Consider the following 20,799-nt stretch of genomic DNA (forward strand, 5'->3'; position numbering starts at 1 on the left):
AGCTCAACCTAGGTCATTAATTGGAAAAACTCCATATTCTAATTCTTGCCAACTGGAAAAAATTTTACTGTGGGTTTTTCAATAGCTGAGGACTTTTCTTAAAGGCCCAATCCCTGGGTGTGTGCACCTTTGTGAGTTTTTTCTTTCTTTCTTTCTTTTTTTGGAAAAGGTTACATTTTTAACCCTTGTGTTTAGAGAAAATCTTACCAATGTGACTTGAAAGCTCCCAATGCAAGGCTGACAAAATATGCAACACTTTAATACTAGCTAAAATCTCACCATTTTAAGTGTCTCACGATTTGCAGTTGGCATCGATGCATATTCACAGCTCAAATGGCTGTTCAGGAATGTCTGTCCTAGCCTGGCTCTGAAAATTGAGAAGAAATCCCATTCATTCTTGCCTTCCTGTACCTTTCCTGCAGACCTAATGCTTTTTCTGCTGCAGCAGAGTCTCCCTTATTCACTGTGTTGAGTGGGGTCTAACAGAGGGCAGGAACTAGCGGGAGGCTGAGCAGCAGTCGGGTTACTAGCCAGCCTGGCTAGCACAGGAGGGTCAGGGTGACGGGTTCAGGGCTCGCTGTTCCAGCGGGGTGGGGATTCGGAGGCAGAGAACAGCGGCATCTAGAAGTACCGATAAGAGTTTAATTATCAATGCACGAGGCGTTGTTCCAAGGAGGGAGCCGGGCTGTGAATCTTGGGAGGCCTTTGAAGTTCTAATGGAGAGGAATTGAAGCCCAAGGGAACAGGGCTGCTCCTGCTGACCCTTCCTTTGCACGTGTGAGCTGGGAGCTGGCTGCCTGGCAGGGAGATGATCAAATAATTAGAGCAAAGATTGTAGTGGGTTAACAATTAGTGAGGACTCTTGATTCCCCCCCCCCCACACTTTCTGCTGCTCTTGGACATGCCATGAGCTTTGGCTTCCACTTGCTATGCTGTTACAGCCCTGTTCCTCTGCCCACCAAGCTGCTGTTCCTGGACCTACACACCACGCTAGGCCTCTGGCTTTTTAAACTCCCCTGGTTCTCAGCAGAGCCCAGCCATAGCCTGTGACCCCTTTGGCACCACTCCAGGGCACGTACTTCTCGTTGGAAGTAGGAAGCAACAGCTTACCTGCCCTATGCCCCCAGAACCAGCGCCAGCCCCTCCAAAGCACCCAGTAGCTTATAAATACCTTTTTGCAGAGCTCTGCCCTTGTAGGTGTTCTCGTTCCTAGTTTATCCCTTTTAAGGACACACGGTAACTGAAGCAACTAGACACAGACTTGAGAGGACTTCCAAATGATCACGCACAAGAGACCTGGGCAAGAACTGCATGCGGGTGTTAGAAATGCCTGTCCCATGGTTGACTAATTGCTCACCCAAACAGCAGGATCCTGCTCCCAGTTCTTTGTCATATGAACCCCCAGCAAATGCGTGTGTCGTCCGTCTGGTGACTGCCACTCGGCCACCCTCCAACCAGAGTCCAGGCTTGGACTGGTTTGGCCTGGTCCATGTCCTGTCCTGGGCAAGGGGGCTTCCACTGGGCTGAACAATCATTGATAATTTCCCTGCATGACTGCAAGGATTTGTCCTGATGTCTCCTGGCTGTTCCAGCTCGATCTGCAGAGCCAAACGGAAAGCATGGACTCGTATCATCTAAACGGTGCTTGGAAAGCAAGTTGGAATTTGCAATCCTGAGGCAGAAAGACCTCATCATATCAAAGAGGACTGGAGTTGTACAGAGACGGGTCCCTCAAACCACCACCTCCACCTGGATTGGAAGTGAGGTGGCTACAATGTTCCTCCACATTGAGGACTTTGTCTCGCCATTGCCCTGGCCAGATGGGTGTCTAGTCCAGCTGGGAATCCAGGTGCTGCATGAGGTCCCTGCCTTGGATGCAAAGGCAGGCCACCCTCAGCCTGCCACGTGGTCTCTGTTGCATTCTTTACGTGTCTCTGCAATGCATTTGGCCGGCTTGTAATGCATGCTTGTGCTCACTTATTGTACTTTGAGATCTTTCATTGTACACGTGCCTTCAAGCAGCTGGGATTGCAGCAGGTGTTGCATAGTCTGAGGCCCTGCAGTCGCAGGTGGTTGAACCACTGGTATAGCCCCACTTCATTAGCTCCTTGGAGTATCCAACTCTGGTGCATAGCTGGTTGAAACACCACCACCTTTGCCATGGTTCGTTGGCCCCCGGCGGTAAGGATTCAACCACTCGACTACCCTTTTTGCTGTCATGTATTTTGTGTATGTGTGTGGGGGGGGTGTCAATTCCCCCAGCCTCTTGTTCCACATTTGTAGTCGTAGTTTGAAGTATTAGCAGAATTTGCAAGTGTTACCTGACAGGGATCATGATATGAACGCGTCTGCTGTGCCCCTCTTTTTTGCATTGTTGACCCAGAAGGAAGAGTACAGGTTTCAGGGAACAAATGTCTGGTTTGTTTGGTTGGTTTTTTTTATTACGGTTACCAGCTGGTGGGTGGACCAGAGGCCACTAATTGTGTTAAGAAGTTTCCCTTAATTACTACTATTAACCCACTTCACAAATTCAATGTAAAATACAATCCCTGGCATTGCCTTTCTTACAATGTAGTATTTTATCCACTTCCATGTGCACAACATCTGCGTGCGTGGATTGTATCTTCAGTATTAGCATGCCCCAGAGCAGTTTATTTCACAGTAGTATACATTGATCCTATGAAATATGAACTTGCATTTCTACCCAGGAGAACTTTTACAATCTTTTCTCCAATGCCTGATGAAGGGTGTTTGTGCTCGAGAGCTTGCAGTTAAAGATTTTTTTTTTTTTGAAAAAATCTTGTTGGCCTAATAAAAGATATCATCTCTACTATGAGTCCTGATTGTCTTTTAATATACTCTGAGGCTCTTTGTCAGGGATGGCCTTCTTGTTCGGGCTCTCATGTAGGGTTCACCACAACCAGGTGATGCCAGATGGCTTGAATTCAGCAGGTACCTCAGCAACACAACTAGCAGCACCTGAGACCCCCGATCCCTCCCGTCGGGGCGCCAGGGTAATTGGTTCCGTCTGAAGGTTGCAGAGACCAGAAGGAAGCACAATTGTTTCCTCCCATCTAAAGCCCAGGGGCTTGAGGAGCATTGTGACTCCCTGCTCCAATGTAGGGGCCTTGCAGCCTTGGTGGCCGTCACCAGAGACCCGTGAAACCTCGCGCCTTCCAAGCCCTTCGGGAGGCTGCGGCCTGCTCGGCATTGAGCTCTGTGGCTGTGGCTGTGTCTGCGCCTCTCCAGGGAGCAGCAGTTAAACCCGGTGTCTTATTTAAGTGTGGCGAGGAAGCCGTGGGAGCCCGGCTGGGCCCGCGGCAGCGACGACCTTGCTGCCGCCCCTCTGGTGCGTGGGTCTGACCCGTGTGTCGAGGAGGTTGCGGGTAGCGTGCTCCTGCATTACGAGCAGGAAATCTCCTGGGCCCAGGCACTCGCTGCGCAAATTACCCAGGGAAAATGGGCAGAAAATCTTCAGATTAACAATAACAAATAAAAATGGATTTGAGATCTCGGAGGTAATTACTCCGTGCTGAGGGCAAGGTGCCTCTTTAGCAGTCTGAGCAGCGCCTCGCTGGGGAGCACGGGGGCTCGTCCTGCGGCTGAGCCAATGAAGTCACACGAGAAGCCCTGGAAATTCTTTCAAATTGTTCTGCTAACATTAATAAATGCCTCAAAAGCTCCTAATCTGCTCTGTCAGGAGCATGACGTCCGGGCGTTTCACAGCCAGCTCACGTCCCTGCTCCTTGTCTCCCACACTCCTTTCCTGATTTGTAATAGTAAGTGAAAGTGGCACCCGTTCCTCCAGCTGCCCGGGCTGGCACTGTGGCGAGCCCAGGCCCTCGCTGGGGGAGGGCGCCCCGCTGGCTAGTGTCCCGGACCAGAGCCCGGCAGGGACACGGATCATTATTAGCGGCAATAGGATTTATTATTTGTGTTCCAGTGCTTAGCGGCCCAGCCAAGACGGGGCCCCCCGCGGTAGATGCTGCACACACACAAGGTAAGGTCTGTTCCACATGCCGCTCTCGTACCACTGGGGTTATCTGGAGTGGAGTGCGGGGCTTCCCCCCCCACTAAAATAGGTCAATGAGAGCTGCCCTTAATGTGGCCGCTGTTGCGCTGTTATAGAGGTGGCTGGGGGGAGCAGCCTATTACCTAGCCAGAGCTGCAATTTGGAGGCATAGCTATTTATTTTGAGGGTTATGTGGAGCCTGTGAGCACAGGGATGGGACTGCGTGACCCATGTGGCACCTCCATCTCCTGTGTCCCCCGAGTTCGATCGGTAAAGCAAAGGCAGAGGTCACAAAGAAGGTTTCTGGGGACCGCAAGGGGAGGAAGACGGGTCTGATGGATAGGGGTAAAGGAAGGGCAGCCCAGCCCACACCCGCGGAGACACTCCCAGACCCATGGGCTTTGTGCGTCCCCAAAGCATGGAGGGGATATGGAGCATGTGCAGGGGGATGTTGAAGGCATGCCCTTGGGGCCTCGTCTCTCTTCCCACGAGCTCTGCCGCACAGGCTGCCTCAGGCTGGAGCTATGCGCTGCGGTGCCTCCTGACAGCGGCTTTGGGGTGCACGCGTTAAACCGAAATGCCAAAGTGAGGGTGAAGTGCTCAGCTGAGCCACAGAAAAGCCGGTGCTTTATTGATGGAGGCGCAGGCAAAGGTGCTGTGCTGGTGGGACTGGCTTGGAGGGAGAGGGCCCACTCCACCATCCCTCTCATCCCAACTCCCCTCCTGGTCTCTGCCTCGGACAGGGGGTGCAATGGGAGCAAGCTGCGACCTGCCTTTGCAGCTCCCGGTCTGTAGCGGGTTGCAGAGTGTGGCACAGGAGCAAGAGCGCAGCCCAGCATCACCTGCTCCCCAGCCCAGGGGTAAAGGAGCAGCCCCTTCCCACCAGACCATCTCCCTCCTCCAGTGCAGAGCTCTGCGCAGGGCTGAATTGGGTCCTACGTGTTCCAGGACCTGGGGCAGGGAGAGAGCCAGGGCAGAGCAGTCAGGAATTAGTCGCACATGCTTTCCCCCGCCGGGCACGGCACCCCCAGAGGCCTGCGCTTCCCTCTTATTTCTACCATGCAGCCGGCACTCATCTCCGTTCTCAGCCCCCAGGGACCTGGGGTGAAAGGCAGGGGAGAGGAGCCTGGGGTATTTGTGCCCATGTGCCTACATCCCCAGATGCCTGCCTGAGGTCCCTGCCAGCCCCGCTTTTCTATGATTCAGTGCACTCTCATCGGGGCATGCGGCACGTGATGCAGCTCCTCTCACCCTTGCTGGCACAACTGCTGGCAGGTCTGGGTGGGGGTCTCCGTTTTTAGCTCTTGCTGTGGGCAGAGCTGGGAGAAACATGGGTAGCTACGGGTGCTCCATGCTAGCGCCCTGTGCTTAGGACTGCCAAATGGCTATTGCATCAAATTTCCATGCCAGCCTCTCTTGCTGACTTTTTTTTTTTTTAAATTTTGACCAAAACAATTGGGTCCTGTCTGAGAATGAGAATAAGGAAAAAAAATATACTGGTTTCCCTGTGTTTAAAAAGCCATTCTCACAACAGCTTCCCTGAGGAGCTCCACAACTTCTAGCCTTCAGCATCAGAATTTGGTATTTGCTTCTCTCTTTCTGTGTCCCTGAAAAAAACCCAGCCAAGGTTAGCCAACGCACAGGCAACCTTACGTGTGCTATTCCCTTGACTTTGCAATCCCCGTGCTGTTTGAACATAGGTTTTTATGTGGGGTCGCGGTGGTACTGTTGCCCCCAGAATGGATGTACGTCTTTGATGAGACTTTCTCTTCTTGGGGCTACCTTCTGCTTGCTCCTCTTCAGTCGATCTTCAGCCTTCTCTCTCCAAGTTTGCACCCACTGGAGAAGGGTTGTGTGTGCTGTGCATGTTGTGGTGGGGTCCTGATCTAGCCAAGGCCTGTTGGGCACTGAACGTAAGGCAATTCTGCCAACAGCAGTGCTCCTGCTAAATCACGAGCACGGTTGACTCTCTTTACAGGCACAGAATGAAGAGGCTGATGAGCCCACGGTGTAGGTAGAGCACGCTGAAGTGCAAGAACAGAGAGAGAAGACACCCATACACTGCAACACGCATTCATTCCTATTTTAAACATGCGGCCTCTTCTCACAGACATGCTGTGGTATTTGCAAAAGGTCACCTCTTGGTGTGTAGGGAAAAGGAGATCAGTAGAGGCGTGTGTGACTTGGGGGTAGGAGCACGCTGCCTTGCTGCCCATGTAGGTGTGCACACCTTGCACACAGCTTAATGGTACAGGTGAGTGCTGCTGGGGGGGACGAGGGGGTGTTCGCACGGCCGCAAAGTGTCAGTTGGTGTACTGTGGAGGTACAAGCCTGGTTTAGGTGTCCTGAAGAGCATGGAAGAAGGGTTGTGAACATGCTCTTTTATGCTGGATGTACGCACGCTGTTTGCAGAAAGCCTCACAGCATAGCTTGGACTGTGCTTTGTTCCTGACTGTTTGTAAAAGGGGAGCAATTTTTTAATGTGATTTTTTTTTTCCCCCTTTATTTTTCAGTGAACTTGTTAGATACATCGACAATCCCCGGGGACTGGGGCTGGCTCACATATCCTGCACACGGGGTAAGTATGAAGCTCTTACCCAGCATGGTGAACAGAACAGATCCTGGGGTGTACAGTGCACATGGCCTTGGCTCATGATAGGTGGGCTGGGTATACCCAGAGGGAACATGCCCGTGTCTGCTTCCTGACAAAATTAGTCTGCAAGTGACCTTGGCAGAGTTTGCTTGCTCCTGCTATAGCACAATGCCATTTCCCTGGGATTTCTCCTGTAGACTGCAGGTGGGCTGGGCAGCAGTAATGCATGGTGGTGATCCCTCCTCAGCCCTCTTTGAGCTGTGCTGTGCCAAGCTGCAAGTTGGTGTCATCTTTGATGGTCGTCTAAACTCTTGTGTGAATTAGGCTGCTTCTGTCACCACAGCTGCTGGCCACAGACAGCAAATGCCACGGGGAAGCTGTCCATCCGAGCACACTCACTTCTGCTGCTCTGCATCTCCAGCGAGCAGCTCTGTTGGCAGGGTTGGAAGTGACCCCGGGGGGGACACTAACTGCAGGAGGGACTGTAGCAGCCAGCAGAAGGCCATGGCCATGCCTACCTGCACATACTGGATACTGGGCAGTGGCAGGAATCCTTTGCTGGGAGAGGTGGTGCTGGTCCGCTGGCAGCATGTAAGTAGCATGAGCTAGAGCTCAGGCAGCCGGTAGGCTGGAGCTACTCCCACAATCTCATCAGCTCCAGGATGCCATTGTTTGTCTGTGCTAATACAGCTGCAGAGATGTTTATCTGCCAGAAAACTGGTAGTCCTAAAAGGTAACCACATACCAACAGCACAGCTCTCTGATATACCTTGAGGGATTATAGCCTCCCTGTAAGTTCGGCAGCCATTTATCCATCCATTTCTGCCTGCAGCTGGGAATAGTGTAATCTGCAACCTTTGTGTGTACACACAAATGCACCAAATGTATGTGCAAACACACCGGCACCCCTAGCACAAATACATGCCTGTGCACACCTTCACACACAGAGCAAAAGCCTGCATGCACAAGCCCAAACACATGTCCTTTCCCTTCCACATGGACCTGCACTCGCTCACTTGCTGCATCTGACACACCCTGCACCCAGTGCACAACACACACATGCTCACAGCCCCAGCTTCTCATGCTGGCACACTTACTCTACATGTTCACACAAACCCCACTACCCTCTTACCATTTCCCGCCCATATGCCCAGTGCCCCCTCCAAGATGCACCTTTGTTATTAGGCTTGGCATGGGCTTGAAACACAAACTGACATCAATTTATCTGCTCGCTGCTCTTTGCTTTTTGTAGCTGGTGGTTTCTCAGCTGTAGCTTGCAGTCTATGTCCTTGCTCTCCAGGCTGCCATGCTACCACAGATGCATCTGGCCAGCTAGCCAGTGCCATGCTGGTCAAAATCAGACTTAAATCCTGGCAACAGGGTTTGGAAAGCTGTGCGCTATCGTGAGGCCTTGAGGCTTAATGATACTGGGTGTTTGCTGGGGTATTATACCCCCTTGCAAGCTGAATAGCTTCTCACTCCTTGGTGCACCAAGGTACGTGCCTCTGGAGGGATGGTGTGGTCTCATCTTAGATAGGCATAACTGCAGTGCTGCCTAGCATGGAACAAATGCTGAGCGAGCTGTGGCCTCTTGTGTAGGGGACAGGGGCAAGCCCAGCCTTGCATTGCAGGGGGCTGAGCTGCAGGGTGGTTGCCTGCAGCCTTGCAGTGGTGTGGGTAGCTACCCAGAACCACCTACCTTTGCCCTTCCTCTGCCTCATCCCCCCACAAGCATTTGCAGAGCTGAGGCTGGTTCCACAAAGTCTCTTGGAGCGAAGCATTTGCAAAAGGTTCATTTGAAATGGAGCCCGGAACCTGACCGTAAGACTTGTCCTTGGACGTTTGGGGAGCAGAAACCCTCCCGCAAGCCTTCAGCAACCAGTCCCCCAACACAACACAATCTATAGCATAAAGATTACATCTTTTAGGAGTGGGGATGTGGCAGGGCCTCTGCTCGCATGTTGCTTTTTCATGTCTCCTCTTTGTCTCGTCTCCAAACTAAATGGCCCTAATCTTTTCAGCTCCTTCTCGGACAGAAATCTTTCCTGGCCTGTAATCATTTCCATCGATCTGTTACTGGAGCCTTGCTGTCCCCGCTGTGTCTGTTTGAGAAGGAGTGATCAGAGCTGTGAATTCTTTCTAATAAGGGCAAGGAGATTTTATGAAACATTATCCGATTTGTAAAATACTAAACGATTAGCTCAGCAGTAATTGTACCACACAGACACTGCGAGGAGGAGTGTCCTGGAAACCCAGTAGGTTCACAGATGCTCAGGTCAGAAGGGACCACCGTGATCATGTCCTCTGAGCCCCCTGCAGACACCAGGCCACCGGACCTCCTTGGGGGAGTTCTTGTTTGAACTAGCAAAACATCCCGTTCTGATCTAGCAAATTGCCAGGAACAGAGAACCTCCCCTACCTTGTGGCAAGATGTTTGAATAACTCTCACTATTAATATTTGCTGTTGTTTTATACCTTGAATTTACCTCACTTCAGTTTCCAGCCACTGGATCTTGTTAGGCCTTTGTGTGCTATATCAGAGTGCCTGTTACCACAGTTTTGCTCCATGTATAGGAACATGGAGACTGGTAACAGGTCATCCTTCCCCTTCCCCTAAGGATGCTAAATAGACAGAGCTTGGAATATGTCACTATGAAGCATGGCGGATCTTCCCCAACCCACCTTTGCCACAATGTTCCCTGCTACGTTCCCTGGTGCTTTATCCAGGTGAGGCTTATAAGGGTCAGATCTAGACTGGCAAAGTCTATGCTAAAATGAGACTTGGAATAACCACTTATATCACAAAAATGACTGAGAACCCCTGGTCCAGCAGCCACAAAACTCATTAGGCACCAGTGTGGTGGATTGCAAAGTTCCCTAGGCACCTGATCCTGTTTAAGCTCAGTTGTGATCCATACACAAGGCAGTGCTTAAACTCCTCCAGAGTCTCCCAAGCGGACTGATCGGGGTGCGCCCGAGACGACCAGCGCACCCAGTCCAGCGCACAGTGCGGCAGTCATGCTCATGTTAATCCAAAATGTACTCGGAGGAGGTGCTAATGGATAGAGAAGGGGCAGAACCGAATCAGGGCTGTCCAGCTTCTGAGCACCAAACAGCTAATGTTTCTCCGTGTCCCAGGCAGCTTTGCCTCCTCGTGAGGCTGAGCCTGATGGGTGATGTGATACCCAACTGATGCCATGTCCAAGACTTACGTGCTAGGAAAGCTCAGAGCATCAGGAACATGCTTGGCATGAGCAGGGGCAAGGTAGGGGAGCAGAGGCATGAGGAAAATGAGGGGCCGAACTGTGCAGCAGGTAGAGCTTGAGGACGCGCTGATCCAGGAGCCGTGGTCAGAGCAATGCCATCCCCTGGCAGGAATCTGTGACTGATTCACCTGCCCAGGAGCCATGGTTCATGCAGAACAGACTTAGTGCTAGGGTTGAAGTCGTAGTGCGAGAGGATCCTTGTGTGTTCAAACACAGGCTGAGACCGGTACAGGGTGATGCTGTAGCCAGGAGGGACCTGTGGCTGTGGGGGAGCAGCCATCTAATAGCCCAAGCTCAAGGTACCTTTGCCAGGATAAAAGTGAAAATGCCTCCCCCCCCGAACCTTTGCCCTGTTGGGCTACTGTGGGTAACTTGCACCAGCCCCTGCAGCTGGCAACACATAGCAGAGGGATGTAGCTAGCATCCCATCTGACCACCTTGGACCTCCCAGTCCAAATGTGCCTCCCCACTTATGGGGAACCTTCAGTTCGAGTGCAGAGCAGGACATGAGCTCCCCTTAACCGCTCGGCCGCCCTGCACCTCAAACAACAGGTCCCAAGACACCCCTGACCCCAACATACTGCACAGTACTCCCCTTCCCCTTGCAGACAGCTGCCTCCATCCTCCACCCGCCTCCTTCCTTCTGCCAGGAGCGTCTGCCTGCAGGTGTGGGGCTGAGGCTCAGAAGCTGCTGGTGGGGTCATTGTCCTCAGGCCAGGTGACTCCAGCTGTGAGCCCTTCCAACCCCAAGGAGGGCAGGAGGTGTGCAGCACAGCTGGACGTTCCTCTGGATGAGCAGCTCCTGGGTGTTGCCTGTCATAATCCAGCCAGCATTTAAATGTGGCTCATCACCCTCCACTTTCATGACAAGTCCAATGTGGGGAAGGGTCACGGGGAGCAGCTCTGTCTCCCACGGGGCTCAGCTCCTCTTAATGACAACTTCAAAGTGCTCCCAAGAGATTCGCAGTGGCACTGCCCCTTTGCATCGGTAATTAAAGGCCTCACCTGCATTGAGTAGACTCCTTCATCCAATGCCAGCCCCCTCCAGGAAAGCGCCCGTGCCCCCTTGCACTTCCCTCCTCTCGGCCCACATGGCATTTGACCTGTCAAATCAGAGAGCCCCCCCGCCCCTCTCCGTCCGTCAGCCTTTCCACTGACTAATTAACACTGATGAGATGAGTCAACATGTTATTAACAATTATTGTACCGCCGGCTTTGATTTAGTGAGTCCAACAGGAAATGATTTTGTTCAGGCGCCACGTATCTAACAAGGGTGCATGATTTCTGTAATGCTAATGATGATGGGAGTGCCCTGAACAGGGCGCAGCAGTCTCCCACGCTCCCCGTGACCTCCTCTGTAGCCCGCCTGCCAGGTCCTGCAGGGCCCTGACAGCAGCCTCCCCCTCGGGCCCCAGGGGACAATATACAGAGATGCTGCCATGTCGGATGCGTGCGACTGTGCTAATAGCTTTGTTACGCCCTGAGCATGCCCAATGGGATTGTGCTCCTTCCCAGGCCATCAGCTCAGGCCCGGTCTGTCTTGTTCCCAACCGGAGAGTGCTGGATCCCTCTCTGTGCAATGGTCTGTCTGGGGGAAAGTGGAAAGTTGCTCTCTGTTATGTCATCACTGACCCCACCACCGCTGAGGGGCAGATGCTTGGATGAAATGCAGTGAGGATCTCTTGCTGGGCAACCTCCCTCCGCTTTACCACAGGTGCATGTGCTTGGCCCCCAGAGAGGATGAACACCTCAGAGGAGCACAGTCTAGCAGTGAGAGCAATTGATCCCAGCTTTGACACTTGCCCTCAGGCAAAATGCTTCACCTCTTGCACCCTTTCCATGCAGCGGGGCTCGTGATACTTGTCTGCTCCACATCAGACAGGCTGCAGGCCTGAGTCAATTAATGTTTGCAAAGCGTTGCAAGTTGCTGGGGAAATGCAAAGATTGCCATCGTTCACTTTTACGGGTGGATGCTGAGTGAGGGCAGGGCCCGTCCTGAGAGCTGGTGCAGAGCCTTGATCGTATCTAGGCGGCTGGCTGACTCGGGAACCAGGAGCGTGCTGCCTGCAGTGCGTTGCTCGGTAGAAATCGTTTGTTTTCCAGATGGATGTCCCGATAAGTGGCAGGTGCCTTATTCTCTGTCACTCTCATTTCTAGCTGTGCTGTTGGGGGGGAGGGAGAGGAGGTATGGAGATTTCCACACCCTGAACCTCTCTCCTTGCTCTGCTATGGGCCTTTTTCTGCTCCCCAAGAAGAGCTGTTCTGGAGGGCTTCCGGCAAAGACCATTAGCAAAAAACACCTTTTCCTCATGCTGCAATAATTAAAATGCATCAAGCAAAATTGCACCAAATTTGCTTAAACAACCAGCGGAGACCAAACATGAGCCGACTGTGCCCAAAGGGGACTCTTTCTGCAGTATTTGTGTATTACCACTGCGAATAACAAGCTGATGAAAGGCACCTGGGTGAAAACCCTGGGATCTGGTTGTTTCTATCCCCAGATCAGCTACAGCATCTGCTTCTGCCCCGCTGGTTTCCTAACGTGCCCCTTCACTTCTGGAAGGCGACATCCTGGCTTCTCCGCAGAGAAAGCCTGGAAAGGTCTGTCTGTTAGGAACCAGGCTTTCCTATCAGCTGCTGCTAGACTGGGGCTTGGCAACTAATGGCCTCTGCCCCAGATGTGGCCTACACGACCACTGGATTCAGCCTATGGACATGGGACCTCAGTGGCTTTCAGTGGCAGGGAGTTTCGGCTGTGAGTGCTTTTCCCCCATCGCTGCAGGGAGAAGCGCAGGCATCAAGTGGGTCCCAGCACCTGCCCATCCATCTGCTGCTGACCCAGGGTGGGTCACCCCAGAAAAGGTTGCCTGCCTCTGCCCTAGACTGTAGCACCTCTGGATCCAGATGCGGACACAGGAATGGTTGACGCTCTTGCAAAAGGGCAACAGCTGGGATGTCCTAATCGCTGTGTGGCTCATAGCAAAACCACTCCAGGTGTAACACGCTTCTGTCCCAGGTTAAACATGGAGGGTTTTTCTATGTTTGAATCATTCTCTGCTCCGTGTTGCTCCAACTCTTGTCGGTCCGTGCCCCGCACAGTCTGGCTCTAACTCTCCAAGCATTTGTGTGAGGCTCAGCGTTGACTTTGAACTCACGATAGAGGAAAAGAAGTCCCTAGCCTGTGTTCCCACTCCAAACCATCCCACCTGCTCTCAGCATGGGCAGCTAAATGTTCCTGAGAGCAGAGGCTTAATATAAAATTGCTTTTCTGCCTGCAAGGACAACACTCCCTGGTAGACCCACTGTCAACCCCCTTCAAAATGCAGAAGACACCAGCCACAGTGCTTGCAGTCTTTTAGTAGAGGACTTGGACACCGGTTCCCTGCTGGTAGATTGGACACCTGAGCCTTGGGGTCTGGACGTGTGGCAGAGCCATGGACAATCCTGCCCTAGGCAACATGGTGAGAAAGGAGCATCTTCCTCGGCTTGGGACTGAGTGTTACTTGCTTCTTGTGTGATTTACTTGGGCCTCTCTTGCAAAACAGAAGCTTTCTGCCTGGAAGGATACAGGCACCAGGACAAGGTACAACTAACATTTATTTAAAGACGGATCCATAGGAAAGGCACGTTGGAAGATAAAAATTTAAACCGGAGATAAGAGTGTGCCCCCACCACCCGTGCTTGTTCAGCCAATGTACCACCATTTGCTAATTCCCTGGATACTGGTCAGTACCAGCAGTTAATGACCTGAGGTAGAGCTCAGGGTAGTTAACTGCCTAACAAATCCCTTGTTAGACATTGCAGTGACTGATTTCACGGGGATAATCTCTATGAAAAACCCCATTTACTGCTTTATTGCTACAATAATGGGGTTTTTTTTCTCCATCATTGACAGCGGTGCTGGGGGATGGTGGCCCCTGGGAAGTAGTCGCAGCTCCACACTTGGACTCATGAAGGAGGAGAGGTCTGGATCTTTTGTGGGGAGCACAAGCCTCTTGCTGCTGGGCAGGGCAAAGAGGGGTGGGCTTGGTGCTCCCTGTGCGAGTGACCCTGGGCTCGGGAAGCCTGTCATCCCTGGCTCCACAAAGTCTGTGCAAGGGAGCTGTTTGGAGGATTGTTATTTAAAGCAGCAATGCCAGGCCCTTCCAGTGAACAAAGTTGCTTCTCCTTGCCTGCTTTTGTTCCCCTCCACTTCTTTCCCCCCCACTCCATTGCTCAGCACAGGCCCTGGGAGATTTCTAAGACCTTGCTCAGCCTCACGGATATCTGGTATTTGCATCTTTCGCCTTTTATAATCTGGTAAATTTTTTTTTTATAACTTGTGTTGACTTTAATTTAAACTATTAGACAAGTCCCTGAATACAGATGGAATCTCGCTCCCCCTCCATGCGCCCGCCACGTTAATTATGATGTCCTCATTTTCGTCTCACTAGGGGATCTTACCACAGTGATGGGGACGAGCTGAGCTTCATTTAATAAAAGCCACTTCAAACCAGCAGCCATGAGCAGGGCTGAGGAGGCCAGGTGAATGTGTGGCGCCTTCATTACTGAGCTGATCCTTATCGCCACCTCATCAGGCCCCAGCCATTCAAAGTCAAGTCTGCAGATGGTCAGAGACTCCTCTCCCTGGGAAGAACAGGCCATAGATCCTGTAATTAAGGTGAAACAGAAAAACCTTTCCAGTCCGAGATTCCTGAGGCTTCTCTCCAGGGGCCGAGCACTTCTGCAGGCCCAGGGAGAGGGGATCTCATCCCACGGGCACCTGAGTGATGTCGAATGCCTTCCGCTCCCTCTCAGATGGGTCCTGATCTGAGTGGGTGGTCTTCTCATTATTACAAGTTAGTGGGGAAAGATATTTAGCTTGGACAAACTCTGTGACCTCTGCTAGAGGGAGGGATTGAGCTGGGCCTTTTCCAGCCAATTCCTCCCTCTAAAGGGACACATGCCCAGGGCATCTGTAGACTCTGGTCCGAGGGACAGGGAATCCATGGTTCCCTCGGGGCCTCTCCTGCAGCCTAGCAGCCCTCCTCTTGCTGCTGGATGTACAGCACCTGCATGCTGTTGTCATCGCTGTCACTTGCTTGTTCTGCCTTAGCAGCCAAGGGTCGTGGACCAGGAGAGCATGGCACCGGGCTGTCCAAATGCAGAATGAAGGGATGCTCCCTGCCCCGGGCCACTGTCTGGAACATGTGTATAAGAGTGTGATGAGGCTGTGCTCTTTCCTCTTCATGATCCTGAACCTTTCTCCTGCGTGCAAATGTGCAGCAGTTGGGTGTGCCCACTCGCTGGTGTCCTCACCCTTGTTGCCAGTGGTAAGGGTTGTTCTGGCTCCGGTACTGTTCCTCCCACAACTGTAGCATTGCAGCTCAGTAAAAGGGCTGAGCTGTACCCAGTGGGTCTGCTCTACAAGTGCCTCGCAACACCTGTGAGGAAGGGAAGGACTTCACCACTGCTCGAGTGTGCAATGCAGTGCTGGGTGGGAGGGGTCTGCTGTCTGCACACCCAGTGCAAGGGCCGGCATGGCTTACATGAGTATACCCCTCTCTGCCGCAGCTCATGTCCCCTGTCTGCGTGGAAGTTGGACAGCCCTGACCCAGGGAGCTGGGGGCAGCCTTCCCCACCGCTGCACCCCAGCCGTAGCAGAGTGACGATTCCTGCACCAGCAGCAGGGTGGCACCCTATGCACGGTGCACAATGATGCCCACTGCAGCCTGGGTCCTGCAGGCATCAGGCAGCCGGACGCGCTTTCCCCCAGACTGTGCAGTGCTCGGTCTTGGTGCAGCACTCTCCCCACCCCACGCTTCAGTACCACAGTCAGAGGCCTGAGCAGGGGCCCTTCGGTCCAAACGTGATCGAGGGGCGACTTGAGCCGCATGGGGTTTGTCCTCTTGTCCTCTCACCTAATCCCAAGGGAAAGATCCTACCTCGATCCCAGGGATCCCTTGTCAGTGCAGGGGGCGGGGTCCCAGTGGCACTAGTGCAGAAGAGCCCCCGCTGCCATGCTGAAATCTGTAGGGGCCTGTGACGGGCAGTGCTCTCACTCGGTTCATCACCTCCCAGCTCCCACTGGAGCACAGGGTGAGCACCTTAGTGCTGTCTTCCCTTCTGTACACAGATTAATGCTCATTAAAGGACCGGAGAATTTGAGCTTGAGAAGTCCTTGCAGGAGAAAGCACTTGCACAGCTCTGAGCCCTTGAGCTAGAGGAGAGAGCGGCAGACACATGGACTGGCAGCCTGGAGGCCCGGGACGCACATCAGCAAATATCTCTAGGAAAAGAGGCCTGCTCAAATGAACGAGGGAAGGCTGCAGGGGCTGTGCTTGGCAGTGGGATCGTGAAGTAGGGCAGCACTAGAGCGCTCGCCTGCTCAGCCCACCTGCCAGACTCCCCGTTGCATTTCTCAGGCCTTCTGCTTTCCAACAGCAATGTTGCAGTCAAGGGTAAAAAAGCTGCTTTGGGACCTGTCGGACACCTCGAAGAGGAAAGTGCCACCAAGCCATCAGGAAATGCCAGTCTGGGGCTGCTGCAGGTCTGCCCTCTGCTCCACACCGTGTCCTGCACTGGTCTTGGGAGCCAGAGAGACTGGGCGGTAGAGACGGGGGCCAGGCAAGGCAAGATCCAAACAGGTAAATAGTCTTATTGGCTGGAGACCCTATGGCAAGGAATCTGATGAAGGAGAGTCCCCTGTAGCCCAGTGACCTTGGTGGAAATCAGCAAGGAGGTAGGCTGGGCTGCCAGCTCACGTCTGTGGCAGGAGCTGAATTTGCAGGCTCTCAGCTGCACTGCGGAGAGGCCTTGGCCCAGCTGCGAGGCTCAGGGAGGCTGTGGCCGAGAGCTAATGGCACTAGTAGGAAGACAGGGCATTTCTCTGCATGCAGTTGCCTCTCGGGTTTGTCCGCCTTTCCCAAAAGGCCCTGTGGGTCGTGTGCCCAGAGCCGTGGTTCCCACTGACACCCCACAGCAGGGAGCCAGCGACACTGTCTGCCAGCAAGTGTGGGGACAGGGCACATCCCTGGCACTGCTGCATTCCCCAGCGACACTATTTTGTGTGTATTTTCCAGCTTCCAATTACAATTAATTTCACAGGGGCTTTGGGAGGAAAACTACAGAAAGCAGATGTTGTGTTAATTTGTGCTCAATTAATTGAGATGAGGGCTTTAACGCCATCACCACCGCCATCACACAGACGGGCACAAGGAGATGCAGAGTGGTATGGCCAGGAGAGTCGGGTGTTGTGCCGAGCCGTGCGCCGGACGCCCAGTGCTGCTGGACGACGTGGCAGTGCTGTAGTGCCGTGTGCTGCAGTGGCCCATGTAGCGCGGTACTCCACACAGCCAGTGCGGTGCATTGTTTTATTGCACTGGGCCACCTTGGCAGCCCCGTGTCACTTAATGCACACTTGTGCACATCACAAGGCTGTGGGCTGCTCGAGAGACATGCTTTCACAAGCCCCATTGCTGAGTGGCACCCAGGTAGGAGCCCCAAGGCCACGTCACAGATGCTAGGGTCGGAAGGGACCGCAACAGATCATCGAGTCCGCCCCCCTGTCAGACCTCTGTGGTCTCAGAAGCAGTTTGATTCCTGTTCTACCCAGAGTTTAAAACCAGCTGCCTAGGAGGGGCTGCAGCATTTCTATTCAGGCAGGGCTGAGGGAGCCGGTTGATCTCAGGGGTCCTTGTCATTTCCCTGATTCCTGCTAATCTCTCTCCACTCCACAGGCGTTAACGGCCCTCTCTCCTTCCTAATGGTCACGATGTTCCAATCTTCAAACTATCCTTTCTTCTGCAGTTTTGCTGTCTGTCTGTTTGTTAGCCATTCTGGGTAATGTCTCTCTTTTATTTCACAGCCCTGCAGACTGTTTTTAGCTCTAGCTAAAAATCTTAACTCAGCTGTGGTCCCATGAATTCAGGGGTAGAAATGGCTGACAGTGAAGTGTTGGAGGCACCAGCAAAAAGGCTAGATTCTGTTTTATGGATCTGAATAAAAGATGTACATTTAACTATAATGACTATGGGGCTAATGACACAATATCTTCTGACTACTTTGGCTCATTTTTGCCTAGTTTATTGTGGGCTTTTTAAAATTTAACTTACAGTCTAACAAACGAATGCATAGTCCAGTAGTTATCTTTTGTTTTTGCTGTATTTTAAACTGAATAATGTAGTTCTAGCTTCCCAGCGTACTAGCAAACCACCTAGTTTCTTTTAAATGGAGAAAAACATTCACTGTGTTATATGTGATGATGCAGCACACCATCTGCACCCCTCTTTTCAGAGCCCTACATCCTTCCCTGTCTCCTGAGTTTGATCCACACAGTCAAAATATTTGCGGGGACTGTGACTGTAGTACCAGGTGCTCTGATCCTTGGAGTCATTCCTAGCCCTGGCACAGGGAGGAGGGGTCACCTTGGCAGCCCTCTCGTGAATGTGGGTTGGGCTCCTTTTTGTCGTGGATCTGCATTTCTCACCTGCTTAAGCGTACGCTGGAGCAAAGTCTCCAGTTCTACCTTTTTGTGCAATGCGAATCAGGCCTGCACGCACGCTCGGCTCTTGTCAGGTTTGTGTCTGTAATGAACCGTGGGTCATCCCCAGAATGTGAAACAAGGCTTGTGTCAAGTTCGAGCAGAGCTAGAGGTTTATTGTAACGTACTTGAAATGCTGCCTAAAAGATTTGTTTTCCTGCTCTGCTTCCTTCACCGCAGCCGTGATTGGCAGTGGCAGGGCAGCGTCGGCAGCTAATGCTCCGAGTCCCGGTACAAAGCAAGGGCACGCACCAGCAAGAATAACCAATGGCCCGACTCACTCATGCACGTCCACCCCTGGTGTGGGCACTTCTGCCCAACGCCACAGGTTCATTGCCAAATCCAGGTATCTGATATCAGGCAAGGAGCGAGCGTGGGCTGTTGTCCGGGTGGAGAGAGTGTCCTGGGCTGGGGCCGAGCCGTTTCAAAGTGCAGCATGGGAGTTGGTGTTTGGGCCCTTTTGCTTGTTGACTGGCCCCTGCACTGCTCCTCTGCGGTTCCCCGTTGGGGTGGTCTCAGTGCGCTGGGACCGCCTCAGGGCTGGGGAGAGAGACAAGTGGATCAGGAAACAAGAGATGAGAGCAGGGGCGAAAGCAAAAGAACATGGGTGGGCTGGGTGGCGGAGGAGAGGGGCAGCCCCTTGCACTGGGTATCTACAGGTCCAAGCACACCTGTCTCTCTGAGGGAAGAGAGGTAGCAGGTAGATCGTGCCTGACCAATCTAGTCTCTTTTTATGACCAGGTCACAAAACGCCTCGACGCAGGAGGAGGGGTGGATGTCGTATACTTGGACTTCAGGAAGGCCTTTGACACGGTATCCCACCCCATACTGGTGCACAAGTTAAGGGGCTGTGACTTGGATGACTGCACAGTCCGGTGGGTGGAGAATTGGCTGGAGGGTCGCACCCAGAGAGTTGTGGTGGATGGGTCGGTTTCGACCTTGAAGAGTGTGGGCAGTGGGGTCCCGCAGGGCTCGGTGCTTGGACCGATACTCTTTAATGTCTTCATCAGCGACTTGGACGAGGGGGTGAAATGTACTCTGTCCAAGTCTGCAGATGACACTAAGCTATGGGGCGAAGTGGACACGCCGGAGGGCAGGGAGCAGCTGCAAGCAGACCTGGACAGGTTAGACAAGTGGGCAGAAAACAACAGAATGCAGTTCAACAAGGAGAAATGCAAAGTGCTGCATCTAGGGAGGAAAAATGTCCAGCACACCTACAGCCTAGGAAATGACCTGCTGGGTGGCACGGAAGTGGAAAGGGATCTTGGAGTCCTGGTGGACTCCAAGATGAACATGAGTCGGCAGTGTGACGAAACCATCAGAAAAGCCAATGGCACTTTATCGTGCATCAGCAGATGCATGACAAATAGGTCCAAGGAGGTGATACTTCCCCTCTATCGGGCGCTGGTCAGACCGCAGCTGGAGTACTGCGTGCAATTCTGGGCGCCGCACTTCAAGAAGGATGCGGATAACCTGGAGAGGGTCCAGAGAAGGGCCACTCGTATGGTTAAGGGCCTGCAGGCCAAGCCCTACGAGGAGAGATTAGAGAAACTGGACCTTTTCAGCCTCCGCAAGAGAAGGTTGAGAGGCGACCTGGTGGCTGCCTATAAGTTCGTCAGGGGGGCACAGAAGGGAATTGGTGAGTATTTATTCACCAAGGCGCCCCCGGGGGTTACAAGAAATAATGGCCACAAGCTGGAGGAGAGCAGATTTAGATTGGATATTAGGAGGAACTTCTTCACAGTTCGAGTGGCCAAGGTCTGGAACGGGCTCCCAAGGGAGGTGGTGCTCTCCCCTACCCTGGGGGTCTTCAAGCAAAGGCTAGATGTGTATCTAGCTGGGGTAATGTAGGCCCAGCACTCTTTCCTGCTTATGCAGGGGGTCGGACTCGATGATCTATTGAGGTCCCTTCCGACCCTAGCATCTATGAATCTATGAATCTAGGAACCTGGGTGGGTTTACTGCAAGTTTCTTGGACCTCAGGTCTGCAGGTGGTGCCAGGGCCTGGGCCCTCCTGTAGTGGCTCTGGCTGCTTTATGGCCTCCCCTTTCCCCGTTGCCAAGGGAGCAAACCAGAACCTGCTCCTTTAGCTAGATGGGATGGAAAGCGACTGTGGCCCTAGTCATTGGCTCCCAATCCCTGCAGGTTTGTAGACGGTGCTGGATGGGACAGGATGAATCTGGCTCACGAGTGCAGAAATGCACGTTCCTCGTTCTGTGGAGCAATGGGGCAGGAACAGACACCTTGTGCTGGGGGTGCTTTGTTTACTGTTTGCTCTCTGGCCCTCTGCCATCACCATTTTCTCACCCAGGGCCCAGCCACACATTCAGATTCAAGCCAGATAGAAACCAGCTATAAAGCTGTAACCCATTTTCAAGCACTAACTTCGTAGTTGGTTGGGGTTTTT

General features: G+C 52.8%; 1 protein-coding gene across 1 annotated transcript in view; it reads left to right on the forward strand.

The window, feature by feature from the left end:
- EPHA8 (EPH receptor A8) overlaps positions 1-20,799 on the forward strand; it is an 80,403-nt gene that overhangs the window by 12,797 nt on the left and 46,807 nt on the right. Inside the window, exon 2 of the mRNA XM_090023664.1 lies at positions 6,526-6,590. Within this exon, the coding sequence (XP_089879790.1) occupies positions 6,526-6,590 (65 nt within the window). The remainder of the gene's footprint in view (positions 1-6,525; positions 6,591-20,799) is intronic.

The sequence above is a fragment of the Crocodylus siamensis genome, chromosome 12, assembly GCF_052110815.1.
Source record: "Crocodylus siamensis isolate JL-2025a chromosome 12, ASM5211081v1, whole genome shotgun sequence".
Lineage (NCBI taxonomy): Eukaryota > Metazoa > Chordata > Crocodylia > Crocodylidae > Crocodylus > Crocodylus siamensis.